Source organism: Hyposmocoma kahamanoa, unplaced genomic scaffold (genome assembly GCF_003589595.1).
Source record: "Hyposmocoma kahamanoa isolate Upper Pololo Valley unplaced genomic scaffold, ASM358959v1 81, whole genome shotgun sequence".
Classification (NCBI taxonomy): Eukaryota; Metazoa; Arthropoda; class Insecta; order Lepidoptera; family Cosmopterigidae; genus Hyposmocoma; species Hyposmocoma kahamanoa.
In genome coordinates, this window is record NW_020654080.1 from 11,184,174 (window position 1) to 11,209,449 (window position 25,276).

Genomic DNA, 25,276 nt, shown 5'->3' on the forward strand with positions numbered 1-25,276 from the left:
CTGATCCTGTTATCGGACTGACATCCTTTTTTGTATAAGTACCTTAACACCTCGATATACCTATAGTCTACTTGGCACATTTGGAGAGACTGCAGCACCGCCCAGGTCTCAATCGAATCAAAGGCCTTCTCAGAGTCCACAAACGCTAAGAAAAAGTGGCCGGTTATACTCCTAGGTCTTCTGTGTAACCTGCCGCAGCGTATGGATGTGGTTTATGGTACTAAAACCCTTTCGGAAACCGGCTTGTTCGGGAGGTTGGAAGTCGCCAAACCTGCGAGCGAGACGATTCGTGATAGTGATGGGTTCTGGTGAAATTGCAGGCATATTCGACTTGTCCCATTGCTCATGGTGACGAGCGCAGTGGCAGTGCCCCTCAGATTTTTGCGATTTAAAACTCTGAGTAGCATTACAATTGTTATGTACAGGCGTGTCGTATACTACCAGACGCACTTGTTCGTCCCGTCGCTTGGTATAATAAAAAAAAGAATTTATCCGTTAATTTAGATAATATGTGTGAGTCTCACAGTAGTTTCCATTTTAAAAGATCATATAGTAATTAGAATAAGGCAATTTCCTCATCATATACAGTTACTACAATCACTGGTTCTACTGGTCAAGTCTGTTTTCCAGTGGGTCTTATTGGAAAGTAAACCTGACGCCTACGTCAAATTAAGTCCTTCTGTTCTGATCTACGGTGTCGAAGTGTTGATTCAATCAAAATCAAATAGCTGTTTAATTCACACCCGCAACTCTTTCAAAAGCCGTTGTACTCGATTAATCATTATATGGTATTTAATCAATCATGAACATTGTTGAGTGCCGGTTGGTAACGCGAGTACAACGTTATTATATTGTTATCGAGAATTATGGATTAATATAGTTACATATATTATGACGATATTTGCGGTCAGTAGTAACCATGAATGGGTCACTGGGCCAGCAGCGAAGTAAGTAATGAACATCTAGTCCTACAATTTCCTGTGATGTTTTTTCGTTGAAGTTCTCGGAACAAAAATTAATGTTACTGTTAACCACATCGTTAGATTGCTATGCGAGTGTAACGGAACTTCTAGAAAAGATCCCACAGCTGAACGATAAGTCAGTTTGTATTTACAAAATATTACTATCGATTATTGCACATTACTACGCTGTGTGTGGTAAGAGTGCGTACAAATCTGGCGATTGCGCCTGTTTGCGGAAGGCTCGCGAGCTGCACACCTGCATTACGTAGTGCGGTCTGTCCGCGTGCCGCTCGCGCGTATTATGCGTGAGACGTTAGGCCTTGTCCAGAAGAAGCGAATTCGCCGTAAATCGTCCCGCGCGTATACGGGCGTACTTTGAGTCCAGAGATACGTTGAGAGAGTTGTGACTAGAGAAAGCAAAATGTACTTAGTACCTACATCCAATTCTTTATGATAGACTGACACATAGAATGTTTGAAAATTGCGCGGGACTCGTGCGAGACACGCGCGAGTCGAATCTGGCATATTGCACGCGATTTACGCGCGAATTTTGAAATCGCGCGATACTTATGGACGCGATGTATGAATTCGCGCAAGACTTCAAGAGAGAGAGAATTCGGTCCTTCTGGACAAGGTGTTACAGAGGCCTCTGCATCTGTACGCACATATTTGTTTGTAATGTACGTAGCATTACAAGGTGGTGCTATTGAAATTGAATCGATTTTGGAGTGTTCATAATATTATTACATATTAGTCGTCGAAAAATACTTTGACGTATATTTTTGAAACTTTCTCCTTTTAAAATATTCTTGTAAATTGTGTTTACGTATTTTTTTTTTCAAAATAGCTTAAATAATTCCCACTGATTTTATTGTAAAGATTAATGTGTTGTGTTATCTATCATTTATCAGTTTAAAGTTCATTGACTCCTAAATAAATGAAATAAATACATGCAATTAATCAACATTCTTATCAAACCAGGTATTTCAGAAGACTAGTTTCGGATGAATTACACATTTTGTTGTCATTGACACGGAGAAGATGAACGAAGATGTGTGAAAATATAGACTGTTTTTATTAGTTTTATAATTCCTTTACTCATATTTTTCTGTTTTGTACCTTTAATCTGTTAATTTTATATAAGAAATTAGTACATTAAATTACGCTACTGATGCGTTATAAGGACTATAATAACGAGTGCTAGTTTGTAACACGAGATGTGGCCCAGAAAGATAGCACGAGTTTTACGATTACTGTTTACATACAATATCATATTAATACTTTTCTTAACTAGAAAATAAATAATAGAATAAAAATTATTATTTGCATTTTTGCATTTTGTCTGTGTTGTGCAATTTATAAAGGATACAGAAACACGAGCATAAATGGCGACACTCGTGCACACTTGACCTGTTGCGTAATTGACTTGACCGGTTGCGTAATTGACTTGACCGCACAATTTTGCGTTACTGTTTGAGGTTTATTATTGCGCAAATTGTCAATGGGGAAACAAAAAAAATTATCAAATTCAAATAAAGAAGCGGGGTTACCTAAGACTGAGAAAAATGCACGTCAAGCGTTTGTTACGAAATTTGCCTTGCTATTAAGGTCACGAGGCCGTAGGGTCTAACATCTTTATGGTTAGAAACATGAGCTAAGCTCACACTAGCGAATTATTTATGGTTAGACATAAAACATTCGCGGTAGTCACTCTACTGTTTGCACATATGTGAACGTAGTTTTATGCGATATGGATAAAAACCAAACCTTCGTATTTTCTGGCGACTTTTATTCTATAAACGTATTTTCCCTTTGCCTATTTGGATCATTTGTATTCGGAATCTAAATAAAGGGTTTTTTAACAATGATTATTAATAGTACGACAATGATATCGTTAACTTCTCTGTACGCGCTATGTCTAGATCAAATAAGGACAATAAGTGTCTAATCTGTGTCAAAAAAAATATTTTTGGTGTTAAAACGATGTGAAAAAAAATTGACGTAATTATGTAGAAATTAACCAATCGGCAAACAGTACATTGTGTAACTAAGGCGCCTTCTAATTAGACAGTTATAGAAGCTCAGTAGTGCCGCGGCAGCAGCCCGTCTGTAGCGCTTCAGTATTTTTAGTTCACTAATATAAAGGCCTAATTAGAAGGCACCCTAAGGCGGTAAAATTATTGCAAACGAGCTTATAACCTTAAAACATGTGTAACATATATTTTTCAATGCATTTGTTAGACAAAAAAACCTTTTTCTTACGCAATTTGTACTTTACTGAAAACGTCGATCGTCAATTCCATATTTTTCGCGAAACCTCATTTGGACTAATCAACATTTATTTAGTATACAAACAATAACAAAGACCTAATAACGTTTGTTAAAAATAGGGAAATAACAAGGCTTCCGAAAAACAATTGAACGCGGAAGTCTTTTTGGACAGAAATTAATTTCCCTAGTCGCTACGCATTTTCAACCGTACCCGTCTACTTAGTATCAAATTATATCATTTTAAGAACATATAATATTATTTTGATATTATTCCAAAGTTTATGAAATGTATAGTACATCGCTTTTAAATTTATAATAGGTGAATTACGGTAAAGATGGCTAACAATACTTTTCGGGTTAAATTGAATGGGTAAAGGCGAATACGTCAGTTCAAGATTGTTCGTAACTTTTCAAAATTCGATTATTTCAGTATTTTTATTTGTGCAAGTTTTCGGTAATGTTCATATTTTGAGTTAGTTAATTGCTTTCACTTTTCGGAGTTTTTATTATTACTCTAAAAAACGACGTAACGTTTACTTTTTGTATTTATTTAGCCCTTTAGCTTTACAATTTTTCTGACAAAATGTTTAAACATTAAAACTGGCTGCTGAAAACGTTTTGTAATAAAAATTCAGGCAATTGAAATTATTTGGATCGCTTCTGCATAACTACGTCAAATTTTAATTTGCTTTAAATTGACAGAAGTCCGAATATAATGTATATTTTCGTACCTTTAATAAATATTCTTCGACAAACTGTGTTATTATTTTGTAGTTGTGAAAGTTGAAAACATCAACTGAAAATCCATCGTTCATACGCACCCCACACCTTACCACAATAAAATTATAAATAAAACGACGAAATTGGTAGAGTTACGATGTTTCGCTTATTTATTGGTTTCAGTGGATATTACAAAACGTTCTTTCCACGTTCATTTATAATTTCTTAGTAATATTTTACATTTTTCTAAAAGAAAAGAGTTAAATCAAAACCTACACATTGTTTTTATTCCTAGGACTTCTGTTACATCTCTGGAACTTTTTGAAGAATTATTAATGTTCTACTCCTAAAACATTCCCTTTTACAAATCACTAAATTATTGCTAAGCTTTCCGGTCATTACTCTATTCTAGTATAAGTGTCGAAACACAAAACTGTGAATTCGCAACGCAGAAAACTGCGACGCGAATTGCTGCGATGCGATTTCGTGCCACAAGGCATCTCACTGCCACGATTCCGGTAACCATTCCATCGATCATCGCCAACCACACTGAACATATTTTTAAACTAAGTAGCGACATGGATCGTAAAAAGAGTTGCACTGCTGTTATTGATAAGAAAGTATAGGAAATAAACAAAGAAGATTAACATTGCAGGAATGCGCGATGCGGAGCAATTCGCAAATTCTTGCGATGCGTTGTGCGAGCTCGTAGATTTCGTCGCATCGCAGTTTTGTGTTTCGACCCTTAGTTCATTACGAAACTAGAAACTCTAAGACGCCGAAGTCAAGAGTATATTGATGACAAAAATTTGTTTTCCTATCCTAATCAAGCTTTATAAATACTCTAGGCATCGTCGAGAGCCATAACTGATTTACATTGACAGTGACTAGCAACCAGTAGGGCTAGCACGACAGGACGCGACTTGCCCGAGATACTTTATGCGAGAATAGCAACATCTCGTGCTTTATGTCGCTTTCGCGCAAGTCGCGTCAGTCGTGCTAGCCCTACTGTATGCCCAAGGCTAGTACTGGACCATATTGTTTTCATTAGTAGTTATACATTCTGAAAATAAATATAATGGCAACAAATGGACGCTCTAAACAGTATCGTTTCGTTAGAATAGTTACAGTCGTGCTTCCGGCCTACGCATGCTGTAAGCGCACCCACGGATCACATGATATTCTATATAACAATCGAATAAAAAGTGTTAAGAAATGACACTATGTAACTTTGTACCCACATCGCTCACCATCCGTGTCATAGCCGTAAGCGCGACTCATAGTCCAATATAATTTGACATATCAAACTGTTTTTAATTATCTATTTTTTACTAGATAATCAAATTAGACTTAGCAATATGCCTGAACGGAGTCCAGACGTTTATATGGCCTAATTGATGCACATCCTATTATAGTAGGAATTGTTTCAAATGAACTTGAATTTCACTTATTTGAAGGAACAACATGAGCTATCTTTTATCTATCTTTTAAATATTATATCTATCTTTTAAATAGTAACATTGTATTCTTTGTTAAGCCGAACCACTTATCTTCAGTTTAGAATTAAAAAGAAGAAAACAAAAATTTCGTTCAAATAGCGCTTTTACTGCCAACGCCAAAAGGATTAAATTTGCAATGATTGTTCATTTAAATTACGACGTTTTGAATTAAAAGTAATAGCTGGGTTGCTGTTAGGGTATTATCACTCGCAACGCATTGATACTTGTTATTTACAATATTTTAATTTTGCTACGGGCCATATTACGATGCAATAGTTATTGGACTCATAATGCCAAAAGATAATAGATTTTTTATTAACCTATTATTCTCTGGATAAAAATTAGAACAATAAAAAATCTCTACTTAACTACTTGGAAACATAAAACTAAACTCCCAAAGAAAAAATATCAAGTATCAAGATGTTGCACGCCGGTTTGCGCGTGGCATAACAAAGAATATAATGCTATTGTTTAAAAGATAAGCGCTCAAGTGGGTTCGGACATTTCAAATAATTCTTACTATACAAACAACCACCAGTACTATTGTCTAAACTCCAAGCTAATGAATCACTCGAATAAAACGTAACTTCAAATATTAACCTTATATTTAAGTAATTTTCAGTTTAGTTTTCTGTACCTAATTTCAGTGGCAATTTCTATTATTTAAATATTATCATGAAGTACTATTTAATATAGGAGTGTACAGTATTAACCTGAAATATGATTTCATATTTCACGACAATTTATTAGAACACTAAAATAATCAAAATTGCCGCCAAAATTAGGTAAATAAAAACTAACATGAAAATTACCCCTAAACTGTTAGGTTAGGTTAGTATAACGTCAGATAATTCATTCGAAGTTCAACCGTTAAACGCAAACAGCTGCGATGCTTGGACTTTAGAAAACAGTAGTAATTGACTTTGCATATAGGTATGTACCAAAGAACTAAGTATTAAATGTTGTTCAATATTAGTCAAAAATCCTAAGAACCACGTAGTGTTATTCTGGTAATGCATAATACATGGGCGTAATAGAATAACATTCTAGTACCCAAGAACCTCGCACTCTCTAAATGCATTTACAAAACTTAAGGGTATTTTTAATTTTGCACACCCACTGGCGTGGAAATACATACACATAAATAAACAATTACATATGGTTCTACTTTATTTATGAACAACATTCTAATTGGTGATAAGGATGATAACATGAAGCAAATGACTTAAAAGTTGAAAAGCAAGTCCACCTTCACACTTTGCCTAGTTTAAAACTGGTGAAATAAAAAAAAGTTAGGTATTGGTTTTTAGGAGTGCGATCATCACTTAGAATAATTGTTCGCTTAATAAGAAATATCTCATAGGATGTTTCAAAAGGATGTCATTCAGCTTTAAAGTTCTTTCTATCTTGTTGGTCAACGTAAACAAATCAATTATAATTATCTCACTGTAAATGAAACAATTTTTTCTGATCTTAAACCGCGTATATTTATTTATTAGAAACAAACCAACGCTTAGTTCTATGACCATGGCACCTTTAAAGAGCCCGAAACGTTGGTTCATCATCATCAACCCATTTATACGCGCCACTGCTGGCACAGGTCCCCTCTCGGAAAATGTGTGAGGTCCTTGCATTGATCCAACGTGACGCACTATGGCCTGAACCCTCAAAATGTTGGTTAGTTTGAAAAAATAAATACACGCAATTTTAGATCCATAAAATAATTTTCATTTCCAGTGCTGGCATTATACATGGGTATTTGTGTTTGTGTATTTGGAAAACAATCACTATATGTGGATAGTGTGTGTGTATTTGCTCCGTTTGTCTATTCGACAAATACAGCAAGCAAGTAAACCTTGTTAGTCGACTAAGCGGCGTGCAAATAAAGAAAACTCATGGCTTGCAGAAACAGCATTTTCCGCTCAGATTTAGTGATAACGTGTCTAGGTCGAAATTACCATAAACGCCTTTTTTATATTAAACAACATCACATACATTCGATCCCAAAGTAAGTAACCTGTGTCATGGAAATCGGAAACAACGGGTTACGGTTCGTAAGATATAATAATAAATGACATAATTTTGGTCGATATAACTCTCAACGGATATAATTAATTTATGATATACAGACATTTGACATATTCTTGCATGACATAAAGGTCATTGGGTATAATAGACGATTGATATAACAACTTTCCGATGGCATAATGTACAATTTATACAAACATTTCAGATATAACATTCACCGAGTATAATGTATTATAATCACAGTGTTTTTAGGTTGAATGACGAGCACAGCGAGGAGTACTAGGCTAGAAAATACATAAATCATCTTATAGAACTGATACTTCCCCTCGCTTAGCTTAGAACTAGAAGCGAGCGTGTCGCGGCAGCGGCTGGCGAAGCGCCACTACTAAATTTCAATGACAAATCCTATGTTTGGTATGAAAACGTAATTTTTTTTCGTTCTTAACTACTACTTATTGTAATAGTTTATGTCAACGTAAACTAGTAAAAAACATACCCACACACAAGCAATAATAAATAAAGAATCGTCATGTTTCTCTTACACGTATATTTGCTCATTTATTCACATAGGCGCTTCAACTATTTGTAAAACGAAATAATGTATTTCTAATACATTATACTGGTAATACTTATACCATTAGTTCATTACGTCAAGTAAGTCAAATAATCATTTATTACATAGATTAAATTTTTACACTTGAACAAGTCATTGTTTAAGCCACTGTTATGTATGTTACCTAATAATATCTAATGTTTATTATACTGAAGGTTTATTATACACATTGAAATTATGCCTTTTGTTGTTATACCTCTTATTGATTATATTCAATGAGTGATTATATCCTTATAAATTATATGTGAAGATAGATTATTTATTGTTATATCTTTCATTACACACCCGAAACAACGACGGTACCACAAACACTCACACCCGAGACAATATAGAAAAGCCAATTTTACTACATTTTACAACCCGGGCTCTCATAAATGGCGACACCATGAAAACCGGTGTGCAAGCCACTTGACCACGGAGAACGTGAAAATGCCAAATCAAAATTAAACCAAAATTGCCAATGATTTGTCCTTGGCAAAACGTGTAGATCAATTTCATAATATCTTTTTGAAACATCGTATCTTATTGAAATATCTTACGTAAATAATATACAAATACATTAACATAATAAGACAATACGAATTAACCATTAAATTTATTCAATTACACACATCAGTCGATCTTCGAAATGGCATTTGTGCCATTCGACACATTCAAAGCTTGTATTGTATTACATAGTGTAAAAAGGGTCAATTACAATTGAAAGGTAAGAAGGAACAAATTGAAATGGATTAAAAAAGTTTCCATTATTTTATTAAAGTTGCAATTAACCCGATATTACTTGCAAATATGTAAAGTACAAACTAGATCTAAATGTTTCGTCTCGTAAACAATTTAACTGTTCAGTAAAGTCTGAGAAAGGCAACTAGTCCGTTTAAAGTCTAAGCAAGAGCATATTCATACTCGATTCGCTATCAACTAGGAAAAAATATTGCTTCTCAAACTGAACCAAGTTAAAGGTTTCAGTCTGTCCACCAGCTAATAATCCGGTAACCATAATTCAAGTTGCGAGCCAGAACTGCGTCTGAATTCAGAAATCATATTAAAAAACGCCCACCATCACAATTTTCGTTACAAAACTAGAACCACGATGCGTATTTCTTAAATCAATTTATTCATTGTTACTCCTTTCCACTGAAGGACACACCGCAGACTTTTTAAAACATGATCACCAAATAAAAATAAGGACGCGAATTGGTTCTATCTGGTTATTGTACAAAAAATAAAACCCCTATATTGTTACAAAATATTTACAACAAGTCCTCGGTCTGTTATCTATTTACAATCGCTTAAAAAACTAATTCTGTGTAAACACAACATGCTTCTGTCGGAAATAATTAAAAAAGAAATGCTAAAATTACACCTTCGTAGATAGAAAACTAGTACTTAGGGTAAAATAGTCGCCGACTAACAAATTAAGTTAACAAGATATAATGCGCCAGCACGTGAACGTCTTTAAAGACGCACCTTAATGCAACCTAAAGATTTAAATTAGTGCAACTTACATGGATGAAAGCTCGATGGTCGCGATGTCTGTCCTAACCTGTCCACGACACTCGACTGGTTATCGTGTCGCCAAACGGGCACCGCGAGCAGCACGCAACGTTCAACGTGTTAATAGAGTCGATAAACTGACTTAGATTGCAATTCAAAATGCATTAATGTGGTGCAACATATAGACTCCTACGTAATTTATCGCAGCCATAAAAACAGGCGCATATTTTCGTAAATCACCATTCTTTGTCGATTTATTATACTCAGCAATAAAAATATAAAGTATGAAAATAATTAGTATGTTATAATTATTAAGAGTCGATACTACCTCAGCTCGAATTCAAATTTTTTTTTTGTAGTTTTTCTATAGCGAAAATTTTTTGGAATGGTGTTTTCACACCATTAGTAATCAGTGTATATCCTCAATTTTACTACAGTCTGTTCCAATCCATTTTGAACAAAAAGTAAACAAACCTGTTTGGTTAAAATTCTAAAGCAATCACTCAATAGATCGAATAAGTAACACTTTCACTTTCGAAGATTTCCACTTGATATATCATCACTTTTTCCAACAATATTAATTTGAATAGCATCGTTAAATCGTATTTGAAAAATGGTAGTCCAAAAGTGAGGTTATTATTCATCTATACTTCTATGGCTTGCCTATGGTTGCATAGTGCTGTTAGAAAAAAAACATTCGGTTCAATCAATTAAACTTTAATAATCGATTATTAAATCGAACATTTGAATCGCAATCGAACGAGTATCTAAGTGTAAGGATTTGGAGGATTTAAATTGAAATTTTAAATATGCTTATATAGGTTATATAAGGAAAACCGTTATTACGACCCTATTGAACAAATCGATTCATTCAATTAATTAATCGATTTGTAGTTGGCATTACAATTGGCCATCACTAAACAGTCTAGTCTAATCTAGTCAGGTCGGGTCGGTGACTTATTTGTTTACTTTTTGTTCAATATGGATTTAAACGAAGTTTTTTTTTTTAAACTGATTTATTCAACACTTTCACTGTTACGCCGATTAAACCAAAGCAATTTGTATGAGGTTGTACAGACTCTTAATAAAAGATCGAGCACAAAGGAAAATTCCTTCGATCTGACAGGACTCGAACCTGCGTCTGCGCCATACCACAGCGGTCGCCCCGGTCGCCGACCAAATTAATTTTTCTTTGTGCTTGATCTTTGTATTAATAATTTTAACAAAATAGTGTAGTAATTTCACAAAAAAACGAATATCATGGTAATAAACATCATAATATTCATTACAATAATTAGTATGTATCAAATTTAATTGCAATAACGCAAGAATTTAATCCTTTCAATACATTAAAACGGCCCCCTGTAAAGTTACGACTATTTACACAGCTACGTAGGAGAGATCGATATGCCTTTGCCGCTCCTCTAAACAGCCAAGATCACAAACAATCGTTGCCAGTTTTCGAGCGATCTATGTAAAAACATTCTAGATGGAAATTAAAATAACTATTAGGGTAACACAAATGCTGTTGGTTTTTGCACATAGTAAAAACAAAATAACATTTTAAAATACTAAATTTCTTGCAGTCAATTTTTTTTCTTTCGAAAAATTTAAAAACAAAAAATAACAAATTGAGCTACACTATGACGTCAAACAAAAGGTGAAACAGTCGAAAATGTTCTATCTAGTAAGTCACTTTTTTTTTTATTACAACCACTTATAAACTGTAGTTGGATAGGTATAGGTCTAGGTAGGTATATAATCTTAAAATTGCTTTTGCGATCACAAAGGCTGATTAGCAGTTCCATATTCTCTTTAACTAAACCTACAACATTGTAATCTGCCTACAAACTATTTTGGACTGGCGGCAGCGGAAGTATGGTGAGTAAAGTATCTCGTGACTATCAATATTTCATATTTCCTAATAATAAAGGCTTAAGTTTAAAGGGAATTAAGTCCGTATATTATCTATTTACACTGTTATAACGGACACAGATCGGCCGTCGTCAATGGTGTCTCGGGTAATGATGTCCATTGTTGTATCTAGAAACAAACAATTACACACCTATACTCAAAACACATACTTGTTGGAAATAGCTTCTAAAGCTTCTAACTATAAATAATCTAGCTTGGCGCGTTCTATGTATCTTTGTTAATTTTATCTAACAACAGCCACATGCTTGAATGAACAAACTCACAAATAAGCAACTACCCATTTATTGTAGAATAATTTACTTAATTTTTGTCATTCGTCGCCTCAATTGTACTTGTATTTTGTTTTTGTTTTTCTTATGTTAAGGGAATGTAAATTCTTAGTGAGAAATAAACCTAAATAGATCTGATTACTACTGAACTCCGTATACAGAGTACTAAATATTTTCCATATCTATTAACATAGTATCGAAATTACATTAAGACAGGGTTAACTTTAGGGGATACTTAAGTTAAGGGTGTTAACACCCTTAACTAAGGTATCGAAATTACGAGACTTTGATTAAATAAAAAAATTACCTATTAAATCGCTTGTACTTGTTGTGATGCTTGTTGAAGTGGTGCGGCGGACGGCGATCACCGCGGTACTTGAAACCTCCATTCCAGTGCGGCTTGTTCTGTTTCTCCTACAGCCACAAGAAACAATATTAGAAGAAAATAGAAAATATAATTTCATCTAAAGACAGCTAAGAAGGTGATTCCATATGAAACACTGTTTCGGTTTTGCTGTTTCTTTGGTGTAAATTAACCGTGGTACACCGTTCCATTATCGTCAACCGATTTATACGTCCCACTGCTGGGCACATATCTCCTTTCAAGTTTAGGCCATAGTCCGCCACGCTGGCCCAATGCGGGTTGAGGACTTTACACTTTTCCGAGGGTTGTGAGCCTTATTCAACATGCAGGTATCCTCACGTTGTTTTCCTTCCCTGAAAAGCTCATAGTAAATTTCAAATTACATTTCGCACATAAATTCCGAAAAACTCATTCGAACCCGCGGCCTCTGCTTGAGTGGCGGTAGTCCTACCATTAGGCTACCATGGGTCCATTCCATTTCGTCAGTGTAATTCCATAATCTTATAAATTAATACTATGTTATGAGAAAGACTAGGGGATTAACAATAGTCTGCTTTTAAATAAAAATTACCTGAAAGGGGTTATAGTGGTTCCTGTTATTATTGAACCGGTTGTTGTAGTGGTGGAATCGCTTCACTTTCTTGGTGCGTCCACGGTCCATGTCGTCGATGCCATCCGAAGCACGCTTGCGCTCATCGCGTCTCTCCTCGAACACCTGTGACAAATATAGACATGTCACTAAGGTCTTTGTAGTAGATATACAGTGTTTTTTTAAATGGGACAGTATGCCGAAATCCATAGACGATACAAGGAAACTGTCTAAGAAACCATTAAGTATTTTTTGTGAAAAAAATTTTTTGGTCAAGCGTGAGTTGTCCAAAAAAATTAGTTAAACTGATGAAAATGTTTAGTGCTGTGATAATTGTTAGTGCTGATCGACTCAGTTTTATGTAAGGATCATTCCATTGTACGGGACGAAAAAAAATTGGAACAGCAGAAGTTAGTCAAATTTCATAAAATGTTTTCATACAAAATGAATAAAATTTTTGAAACACTTCTGCTGTCCCAATTTTTTTTATCCGATACAATGAAGAGATGCTTATAAAAAACTGAGTTTAGCATTAAAAAAACAAGTGACAGATTGATTAGAGTGATTTTAAAGTTTCTAGCTAATATTTCATTAATTGTTAAAAATGTTATATTGCGGAATGGTAACCTACCTGTCGTGACATAGCACTTTGTGTGCCGTTCCATGAAGACACGGATGCGCCGTAGCCTCGATGCGACATGCTCTGCAGATGGCGCGCCGTTTCGATGGCGCCGGCTGAGGGCGTGGCGGGTGCGGAGTGGAAGGCCGGCGCTGCCGTTGCTGCCGCCACTGCCGCCGCTGCCGCCGCCGCGCTCTCGCTGCGATCACTCAGAGGTGACATGCTGCTCACACTCGTGTTCGGACTCTGCTCATCGCCGCGACGCTCTTCTTTCTCCTTTACCCTAAATCAATATTAAATTCGTATTGAAACCTTAAAAGCAAAAACTAAGAACAAATTGTTACAGGGGCACATATACGGAGGCAATAATTTCTCGAGGACAACCTTCGGATAATCCAAAATAAACGATCAAACAAAACAGAATAACTTGTACATCCGTTCCAACTTACAGTCATTCCGACTTTAAAATATTATTAAAAAAAACAGCGTTTTCTTGAAAATTCGACGAAACGTTCCCGTTATACATTTATATATCACTTTTTTATTTGAGACCGCAAAATAGTTGTTGGTTACATCACATGAGGTAACCCTAAATATTTTTATGTCAAGGTAATGCAGCAATACAAATGAACATTATTGTAATATACGATACTTACTTCTTAATAGTATCTCCATTAAGACTAGGGCTCAAAAGGGGTACATTGTTCTCATTGGAGACCGTCCACGCGTGATGCATTCCTTTCGTAGTAACAACCAAGCCCTGCGGCGACTCACATCTGCTTGGTTTCGGTTTACGCCCCTCTTCTTTTGGAGTCTCTTTTCTTCTATCGTCACTAAGTCTCTCATTTCTTTCGTCCCCACTCGACTCTGAGTCGTAAGGGACTAACTTCGAACCCGAATTCCCATTATGTTGGGAATGATTTGAGGAATCGCTTCTGTTCATTTGCTCTTCCAACTTTTCTAAAGGCGATTTTTGTTTAACCAATTTACTTGTTGAAGCGGCCTTGTCCAGGCTCCTTCCATTAGTTATCGCAATAGTTCTCATATCGCAATCACTCTTTGGAGGTTTAGGTTTAGCATTATCATCAGTGTACTTCCTCTTTATGAGGAAACTTAATTTGTTTTCCTCATCAGGTTTCTTATCTTTGCCATTAGTAATTGAAGTAACTTTTTCTACATCACCATTCTGAAATAAAACCCATGGGTCTGGGTTAGAGTCTGACTTGCTCAATGTGCTGTTCAATATTATAGGTTTGACTTCAGGTTTCGTGGCTTCTGTTGATGTACTGTTAAGGGTAGGTTTCCTATCTTCGTTTCGGTAAAATGTGAGTTTTAGTGGACTCTTTTCTCTATTGAGAATGTTATCAGGAAGTTGCGGGCCGTAGACTGCACTGGATGTCGATGCGGTGGGGACGGAAGTCTCTTCTGCAGTGTTATCTTTTTCGAAGAACATAATATAGGCGTTTGTTCCGAGTACAGCAGAAAGAGGTAGTGGACGCACGCAGCTATCGTCAAACTGGTAATAGTTTCCATTGGGAGCTTGGCCTATTGCTGTGTAGTGACCGCAGTTTTGCGAAGGACCCAGGTGCGTAACTAGACTTACTAGTTTGTATGACTGCAAAAGAAAATTTTATTACGTTAGGATATTTTACTTCGTTAAAATTTAAACAAATAAGATCCGACACACATACCAATTGCTGCTGTGTATTTTTATTGTACATGTACTTGCTGAGCGAAATTTTCTTTCGGAACTGTACATGCTTGGAGAGTTTACCGCCGGCCAGCGAAAATCGCTTCAGTGCGATGCAAAGCACCATCGGCGCTCGCTCCACGAAGAACTGCTTCGTTGCTGACACCTGTTTAATGTAAATTTAATCAGGGTAAAACAAATGTTTATGGAAATATGATTATTCAGAAATGCATATTGCGCAAGAGTTAACAATCATTAATTTTCGTTACTTCCAAATAAAATAAACTCTCCACTGTACAACAAACAAGCGTAAAAGTAATATGACCGTAAATATCGTCAAAAAGCAAGAAATAATGTACTTTACCTTTTTGTTACAAGCCTCACACTTATATCCTAAATCTTCTAGCCTTTCACGTGAAAAAAATGAATCTAAAGCTTCATCCAGAGTTGAATGCTTTCTTATATCCAGTAGTAGATCCTAAAAAACAAAAATCTCTCTCAAACATCATCTCAAATCAAATAATTTTTTAAAACGATTTTTTTTAACACCATAATTACAGTTATAATAGCAATCTTCTAAAATCTGGCAACCTTTGGAAGACTAACAACCACGAAGTTAAGCATAAATAGAAGAATCTCACTAGCTGGAGCAGCTTTTCTGAGAGCTGTCTACACACTTACTGGGATACCGAAATGACTTGTAAAGGTCGTTTGCATCAGTTATTAGACCATCATTTGAACAAAAGTATCTTGAGGGAAGAATAATAAACTTTTTCTTTTTGTGCGGCGAAAATCACACTACCATCCCAGAACAATTTTCAGTGATTTTGTTTTAAATTTACAAACTGAGCAATAGTTGTAAGGTAATTAAGATTCTTGCATTGACATCATAGAATATTTAGGAAAATTATGTATCAATAATACTTCATTCCTTCATGGAAAATAGTGATAGACGTAATAATATGAGGAGAAACCTTAAGGAAAAACACTTCAACAGAGTCATCTTCCTAAAAAATTAGTTTATTACTTTTTCTCTAATTAATTCCCTAATAATTGAAATTATCCATTATTAAAGTGTATAGTTATGAGTATGCCCTTGTAGTACCTACCACAGATGTAAATGTGAGTACAACCTGTATGAATAATACCTAATTTAATAAGTAAAATGTAAAATCTATATTTTGAATAACCTACACAGTAAGTAAGTAAGTAATCTGTAACAGTGTTTCTTGATAAAGCTTTTGTAATACCTTTGATTCAGTGAAATTTCATAGTAATTCAAAAAGATACCTGAAAATGTTGATAGGTGGTAGATAGGTGATGGCAAGCCAAACAGCGTACCGTTGAGCGTAAATAACCTCCCAGAATTTGATTCAGAGGAGTGGTCTCCTTACTGTACTGGTCTAGTTTGTCAAAGTTTATGAATCTTGACAGGTAACATTTCTCCATTGCTTCTACCAGGTACCTGAAGTAATGACAAATGCTATGTAAAATACACACAATTATGTTTTCTAAAAGCAAAGCCTAGTCAAAAAAAGACACCAAAACCAAACAAGCACAAAGCCAACTTCCAAGCGTCACGCCTACTAACAATGCTAGTTTGAAATCAGTGTAGCCAATTCAAAATTCTACAAAAAAACCTGGCTTTACAATTCTAGGTACAGAGTACTTTTTATTTTATATATTTCACTATGTTGGTATTTTTACATAGAGTCAAATTGAGTCAGTGAAATTTCATAGTAATTCAAAAAGCATTTTATTTTTTATTTATTTAATTCACGCAAAACCAGTACTTGAAACATGTTCTCTTGTATAAAATAATATAATGCAGTAATAAAATTAATCTTTTATTTAAATGCAACAAGTTCATAATTATAAGCATATTGTTTCATTGATTTCATTAAAGTTGCATTCTATTGTCTTTTAATATGGTTGAACATCATGATATCCAATAAATTTAAATTATAATTAAAAGTGATTTATAATTTGTTGCTTAGTGTTAATGATTATGTTAGTTGGTTATAGCTATGTACAAATTTGTCTATCCAACGTAACTATTTTAAACATTAGTGGAAATTGTTTTGACTAGTATTTGTTTCATATTTGTTAAAAATGAAATGTGATGCTGTATGTTTCCCAAAAAAAAAATTATATATTTACCGTATTATAATTTAAAAAATATATAATATAGTTTAAATAAAAAAATAAGCAAAGTACTTCAATAAAATAAAAAAAACATTAAAAGAAAAATTATATCAAAATGCCTAGCATGTGCAGAATTCTTAAGGCAAACACATAATATAGATAATTACAACTGTGTACCTTAGGAACTCGTGTGCATCTTCCTGTCTGCCAGGAGTAAGATGTCTGCAGATGAGGCGTAATTTGGAATACACCTGCCAAGGCTTGATCAGTGCACCACCACTCTTTTGAGTAGCCATTAATGTGGCTCTCATGCCACAAATCACACATGCTTCTGTAAACACAATACAAATATAAAAGAAAAAAAATATTTATTGTACATAAGAAATGGGTACAATTACAGTAAAAAAGATACTTAATTTTATTGACAAACTCTGTGGTAGGTGTGTGGTGGTGGCACTCTGGTTTTTATGATGCCGCCGTGTCTGAAGTCCCGGGTTCGATCCTCGGCCGGGTGAATGTACAAAACTAGATTTTTCTATATTGCCTCTGGTCTAGGTATTTGTGGTACCTTGTTTCCAATTTCCATTGCACAAGTGCAATATTACTTAATTTGGAGTCAGAGCACACACACACATTATGTAATGTTGTTGTCTAATTACGTATTGAACCCTAAGGGCGCATTTATTCGACATGAATTTCAACGCGCTCACGCCGTGCGGAGACGGCAATGCCGCCGTGCGGAGACGGCAATGCCGCCGCGCAGCGACTGCGTGCATCTAACTGTCATGGCAAAATATGCTTTATTCATTATTATTATGTGCTGGATTATTATAATGTTACAGCCTTTGGTTGGCTGGGAGAGATCTCCTTTAGAGATAAGTCCACCTTCGCTCACATTTTCTATAATTTATATTTCTTTTGTATTTGTTTGGTGATACACATATTACATATAATAAAGAATAAACTTTATAATCATTATGCTATTGACTTAACAATAAATACGTAATAACTTTGTACTTAGTGGTCAGTAAGTACTGTAATGTATTTTTGGTATTGATTGAATATTACATTTTATCAGAAAATTTAATTTCCTATAAAGAATAACACCAAAAGTACTTTGCAGGTTACTAACACTGTATTTATATCTCAATTGTGTATCACAAAAAAATATTATATATCTGTTTAAGACAGATCAAGAATTGCTAATAATATAGAATAAATAAATGATTATGAATTACTTCAAATTAATTGTATTTATTAATATCAGCTGTGGTTTTATTACTCACCTACACTTGCTAGTCTTAGATACACAATATGAGATAAATAAATAAATTATATAAATTAAAAACAATTTTATAAAAATGTCTATCTACCTTTCCATATCCAACAACAAAATGTGATACAATACAACAGGTGGTAAATTAGATAAGAATCAGATTCTTAGTATATAAACTAGTAAGGCATACAATGTTACAGTCAAATTGAAAAATATACTGAATTTAAATTAAAATTATAATATTAACTTGTCAGTTTCCGAGACCCATAAACATGGGACTTGTCAACTTACGTCTCTGGGTAACGGATGCAGTAGCAGTGCCCACAAGATTTTTGCGATTTAATGCTCCAAGTGGCACTAAAACTGCTTACTACAAAGTGCACAACTTGTTTGTCTCATCACATGGTATTATAAACAAAAATTTAAATTTATAGACATTAAAAATTACCAAAATGGTTAAGGACACAGAGTGTCTCTAGGGCGCATGACAGGTTAAAAGTTAGTAGATATGGATTTCACAACTTACCTTGCTGATTACATTTCTCAGCATGGGTAACTTCAGAGACTAGCCAGTTGGCCAATGCAGGCACATGGAACAGTGCCTGAAGGGTTGAGTTCAGGTAGCAAGTGTTACCAACATTCTGCATACCAGCACCTGCTGCCCATGCCCCCTGCCAACCCAACTGGACTTTCTCAACGGGGAACAACACCCGTTTCGGTTTCGGCAAACCGTCTTCACCATTTTTTGTAGCATCTAAAATCAATACACAAGCAGATCAATCATAAACCGCCAACAAGATAAAACCAGCCTAACATCAAATGACGGTACAAGTAAACAATATTTATAAATCTAGAGAGGCACGTGTATACAAAGGACTCTCATAACATGAAAAATATCACTACTGATAAATATTGACAGCGTTTGAAATATAACCTCTAATTCGATCTTATCGTCCGACATACCTACAGGCCGAAAACAACTAAATAGTGTAAACATCGTTTGTAACTACGTACCTGCAGTCTGATTAGAAGAAATGCTTTCTTTTTTCAAAAGCTTGCTTTCCAGTACAGGTTTTTTAGGTCGAATCACCACGTACTTAGACTTCAACCCGTCGAGAACATTGCTTTGGTAATCTCCTGATTCTTCAAAATCAATCTTGGATAAGAGTGCAGTTTTAGCTGAAGAATAGAGTCTACTGTCCAATAACGATGAACTTTGGGATTCATCTGCGGTAAGAGACAAACGCAATGCGCTTGATACTGGGTCGCAAATGGAAGCGGGCATTTTACCTCCAAAACTGCACTATCACGTTATCAAACCACGGTACGACACATTATTTATTTGGCTCACAAACACTTGTTAGTAATAAATATTTAACAGAAATCCATGAGATCTTCCGTAACCATGTGTATTTCAAAAATAATATCACGGAAAAAGAAAATGTAGCCTCCACGACAACCGCGACGTCTATTCAAAGACAAACGCGTGAAGAAACATACGGTTTCATAGACTAAATTAACTCGTATGCAAACTTACGAAGATTTATATTACACCACTTTCAATTCAGTTATTATAATCCTAAATATCGTATTGAATATTGTGGGTGTTATTAAGTTTTGTTCAAAATGACCTTTTTTTTTTGAATGGCTTGGGTTGGAGCATAGAATAGACAATACATTAAAGGACTGTCCACACATATCCAGGCCGTGCCCGGGACGTGGACGGGGCGTGCTAGTTTCTATGAACTGCGTACCCGTCCCGGACCCGGACATGTGTGAAGGAGTTCATACAAAATATAAGCAGCGATATTTTTTTGAGCCCTTGTTGACGGAGCACGGCCCGTCCATCCCGGCCACGGCCCGAGCTTATATATATATATATATATATATATATATATATGTGTGGATAGACCTTTATTCATAGACTAAACAATGACACTTGTCAAAATCACAAAAAAAAAATTGCTAACCTACTCCTAGCTCGAGTGCGATTTTTATTTTATCAAGTAAATGGAAATATTTTGCACCGAATCAATCGTCCGTGTTTAGCGCTTGGCTAAACAAAACCCTTCACTTATTTTATATAGTAAATGCCGGCTTTGTAAGAGTCCGGAAAAGGTAGATTTTTCGATAGTGCGCGCCGGTGAAACTGTGATCATGGCGAATCCGTCATCAGGCGTTGGTAAGATTTTGATTTATTTTTGTCATCAGGTATTTAACTTTCGTAATAAAAATACACACAATATTCAATTTAGTGACTATAAAGTTGTGCTGTGTTGTAATTTTTACATTTCTCTCTTTGTATAGTGGTACCACGGAACTTTCGTCTTCTAGAAGAACTTGAACAAGGCCAAAAGGGAGTGGGTGACGGCACTATTTCATGGGGCCTAGAGAGTGATGATGACATGACTCTCACTCACTGGACTGGAATGATCATTGGCCCTCCTAGGGTTAGAATATTTTTTTAATGACGAAAAGTAACTCTTTGTTATGATATATGGTTAATGTACTATTATTGTTTACAGACCCCATATGAAAATAGAATGTATTCTCTCAAAATTGAGTGTGGCACTCGGTACCCGGATGAACCTCCTACTGCTAGATTTATCTCTAGGATCAACATGAACTGTGTGAATAGTCAGACTGGACTCGTAAGTACTAATTCAATATTCTAGAATAATCTTTGTGAGTTACGTACATTATATGAATCATTTTATTAAAGGATTCTGCACATTATTTATTTTATACAACATTGTTTGGCAAGGCTGTGAGTGGAATGTAAATTATATTGTTTCTATAGAATATGTTTTGAACAGGTTGATAACAGGCAAGTCCCGATCCTTGCACGATGGCAACGCGATTATACTATCAAGACAGTTCTGCAGGAGCTGAGACGTCTCATGACACTCAAGGAGAATATGAAGCTTTCCCAGCCTCCAGAGGGAAGCACCTTCTAGTTTCTCTCTACAATATATGTCTCAATACACCCCAATCTACTCACTTTGATTCTCTGCTTACTAAGTAGCTGCTTTACTTAATATTGGTTTGTAGTACCATTTAATCTTTCCAAGAAAATCTGGTTTCCGCTCCTTGCATTCTTCTTAGTAAAGCAATTCCTTAACTACTAAACTGTCATAACTAAAATAAATAATTTCATTAAGTCAGTTTAGTAGTGATGCATTTGTGTTTGTTATGCTGCATTACTTTTCACTTTAAGTAGATTGGGTAAATTTGTAATTGTAAGAATCATTTTAAACAGCTCTTGCTACACACTTAGAGGGTAACACCCATTTATTTGTCATATTACCTAAATTATTGTGGCCTTTAAAAAGTTAAACTTGCTTTTGGTATATTTAAGGCTTGTTTTACCAACATCTTTACTTTAGGTAAAAGTGATTCTCATGCCTGTACTTATGAACAACTACCAGTCTAAATATAAACATAATTCTTTATAAAACACCTCTTGAAGTTGTTTATGATTATAGGCATATTTATTTTTAACTACTATCCCATGTCTGAAATTTAAGGGTTAAAATTCTTATTTGTACGAAAATACATTGATTAATCTTATACTGAATTAATGAAGAGAAAATTGATTCATTTTTCTTATAGTTAACATGATCAAGTGTAAAATATTTTAGGAAATTTTTTTTCTTAGGCACATAAGATAAAGTACTACTGGTTCTTTATAAAGCTTTGCAAGATATTTCAATGTTTCTTTGAACACGAACAATGCATGTAATGCAATAGTGGAGAAGACGGAGGGGGCTGCCTCGACTAGCGTACGCCGGCGCTGCGCCGCTGGCTCTCCGCCCGGAACGTAAACTTCATTAATTCCCATTGCCCACTACGCGTAAATATTGTTACAAACCAAATGCTAAGTCAAATGTTTCATAGCATTAATATTTTTACCAATGTATAACTAGCAAAGGTAAATAAATCAAACTGTCGTAACTTTTTATTTTATTTACTCATTCTATATTAATAGCAAACAGCACATTTCTAAGGCAAGGAGAGGAGAAGGAAAATGCAAATATAAGACATTTTACATTTATTTGAGACACAAACATTTTAGAAACATTTAAACTTAAAAAAATACGCAGGAATCACTAATAGTCAATGGAAACCTTTAATAAAAAAAGTAGTATGTAAAAATAAATGTTACACATTATTTTCACTGACCATCTTTAACCACAATACTGTAAATCGGACATAAGTACTGGCAAGAAAATAAATATACTGTAGACTCAAAATCAAATATTATGGAAAGAATTTAGTTTCATCCTTATACTATTTACCAATTTAAACAGGCAGACACAATATCATCACTACAAGTTGTGGACAACTTGCATAAGCTTATTTATTGCCAAATACAGATGGCAACCAGGTACACAGTTATTACTTTATTAGAATATTAGGTTAAATGCTATAAGCTATCTCTCTACTACATATAAACAATGTAGGTACTTCAATCTTACAAAACGTAATAAATACAAATGTACAAATACAAAGCTCTCTGAAAGGTTACATATTTTTATATTGCACTATTTAGACCTGTAGCATTTTAAAAAATACAAAAGAATGGACATAACAGAGGACGACGATGGAATATAACAACGGCAATGTTTAATAGTGTGCATATTCCATGGAGACGTAGCTCTGAGGATGGGTGACTGTCGATGTTGGAGACTGGGTAGAATAATGGTCATTTTGCTATTTTCCTCGCGCCTGTATATGACCGAACTGAAGAACACGTAAAAGACGATATTCGCATGGTAACAAGATAGTTACCATGCGAATATATAATACTTTGTAATCTACTGATCTTAAAATTCAACATCTTAGGCTTTGTCAGTAAATGAAAATAGCCCTTATGGTAATTTTATTGGTTCACATGCTATCTAACACAAATGTATACAGAATTTTCATAACGACTGTTTAATATTGGCACAATCTACATTCATTGTGCCTCAGATCAATATAAAATATCACTAAATTCACATATTCTTCGTAATCTTGCAAATAAAAAAGAAAATAGTGGACTCTGAAAACCTTTAAGGAGGTACTTTGAAACTGATTGGAATAATGAATGTCATTCATACACAACACAACTGTGATGTATTCAATATGTAAGGATTTATACAATTTTACTAAACAACCACTCTTTAATTATCCTCTAAATAACTGGAATGCTGACATCCAGCATTGCTAAGATATATAAATAATCCTTAGTTTAAATTATTAGTCGAAAAATCATAAAGAATATGTTAGTAATATCGAACTTCCCAGCACAAAATAACAAGCACCAATAGAATTTCGATATGCGTTTACTTATTTCAAAAACCAACGATAGTAACATATGATGTTGGCAACAATAGTCAAATATAATAGTAGAAATGCACCACACATATAATTTAATAATCTTTGGTCTTGTTATTTTATTGCGAAATTAATGCACCACAACTCTCAATTAAAAACTGTGTAGAGTTTAATTCATCTACTTAATTATTATTGATAGAACATCAACCTAACGACCCATATACATGATAGGTACTTAAGATTATTTTATAATTAAAAAAACAAATTTAACTTAATCTTCATGTATTTGAGATAGACTATTTATTTACAACAATTTAAATATGTACATAGATAATTTAATACACAACATTTAACTTATTTAACATTCCCTTTTTATAATCACAATCGATTTACAAATCAGCAAACAAAACCAGATCAAATAGTGAAATATTTTCAACCAACATTTGAGAAAATGCACAACATCTTAGGATATAAGCTCACTACGTATGAACGTACAAGAAGAGTAAATTGCATGGAAAGAAACATCGTGACTAGGTTACGTAGTTGTTAAACATAAATAGTTTCAAGCAAATGTTTGCACGACAAAACATACTGCTCAAGGTACAACACACTACACACGTGTAAAAGCCCAATAGTGAAACATAAACACGAATGTAGCGACTATTGTTTGCCTGAAGCAATCGTGATGTATTAACGTGTTGATTAGAAAAAAGTTTTAAATGAAACATTATTAATAGATATCTACTACATTTGTTATAGAATTGATATATTTTTTTTAAATAGTCAACAGGTCATTAGCAAAAACGGTATCAGAAAACAATGACGAAGTCTTTAATTAATAATTTCTCTGTATGTGCAGCTAAGTAACATGTAACACCTATGAATGGGTTCAAAAGAGCAACGCTCACTGCACTCTAAAGCTGAGCGGAGAAGTTATGTTTATTCAACCAAAAATCATTAGTGAAAATAACGAATTCCTATTGGTCGTTAGCCACACCAATGCTTTGCTACCCTCCGTTGAATTGTGGGTCTCATGGTATACATACCTTAGAATGACAACGTTCCTTTTTCTCGAGTACATGTACAAAGGTCTCTTCACACTCGCGCGCGATTCACGCGCGAAATCACGGCGCGAGGCACGACGCGGATCGAGACAAGAACTGCCACAGTTCCTCACTGAGTTACTCACAGAGTTTCGCGCCTAGTTCACAGTATAGTTCGCGCGCTTGACGAAGATGGACGCCGAAGTTACTGTTACTGCTGCGGGACTACTTTGCGCTTTGGCGAGTTGCAATTATGCTTTTATGAAGAAAAAAAGATATTAAAAAGAAATGCTAGAACAATCTAAAAATGTCAGTTCTAATTCACTTGTTCAATCCACGGCCATTTTAAGCACGTTCAAATCGTCAACAAGAAAAATACAAAACTGAGCCGCCCGCGAATGTGACGCCAAGTTCGCGCTTCGCGAATGTGACGCCAAGTT

The 25,276-nt window shown here is 34.8% G+C and overlaps 3 protein-coding genes across 5 annotated transcripts in view; 2 read left to right on the plus strand and 1 right to left on the minus strand.

The window, feature by feature from the left end:
* LOC113234106 (helicase sen1) overlaps positions 1 to 4,056 on the plus strand; it is a 95,983-nt gene extending 91,927 nt beyond the window's left edge. For 2 of the 3 annotated variants that reach the window (XM_026469358.1, XM_026469357.1), the window contains one exon: positions 1,944 to 4,056. In XM_026469358.1, the coding sequence (XP_026325143.1) occupies positions 1,944 to 2,007 (64 nt within the window). In that variant the 3' untranslated portion in view covers positions 2,008 to 4,056. Of the gene's footprint in view, positions 1 to 947 lie in introns of all 3 variants that reach the window. The other variant, XM_026469359.1, reaches the window with a different exon arrangement.
* A 6,529-nt stretch (positions 4,057 to 10,585) lies between these two features.
* Positions 10,586 to 19,892, minus strand: LOC113234088 (ubiquitin carboxyl-terminal hydrolase 36). Its single transcript, XM_026469335.1, has 11 exons — positions 19,489 to 19,892; positions 19,001 to 19,228; positions 17,376 to 17,529; positions 16,344 to 16,518; positions 15,418 to 15,531; positions 15,055 to 15,219; positions 14,020 to 14,978; positions 13,376 to 13,646; positions 12,727 to 12,870; positions 12,099 to 12,205; positions 10,586 to 11,630 (listed from the first exon to the last, which is right to left on the minus strand). Exons 1-11 carry the CDS (start codon positions 19,757 to 19,759, stop codon positions 11,594 to 11,596), a joined length of 2,625 nt encoding a protein of 874 aa, XP_026325120.1. The 5' UTR covers positions 19,760 to 19,892; the 3' UTR covers positions 10,586 to 11,593.
* Positions 19,893 to 20,464: 572 nt separating this feature from the next.
* On the plus strand, positions 20,465 to 21,935 carry LOC113234091 (ubiquitin-conjugating enzyme E2 variant 2). Its single transcript, XM_026469337.1, has 4 exons — positions 20,465 to 20,656; positions 20,782 to 20,924; positions 21,000 to 21,125; positions 21,291 to 21,935. The coding sequence occupies exons 1-4, from the start codon at positions 20,632 to 20,634 to the stop codon at positions 21,429 to 21,431; spliced, it is 435 nt and encodes a 144-aa protein (XP_026325122.1). The 5' UTR covers positions 20,465 to 20,631; the 3' UTR covers positions 21,432 to 21,935.
* Positions 21,936 to 25,276: the final 3,341 nt, after the last annotated feature.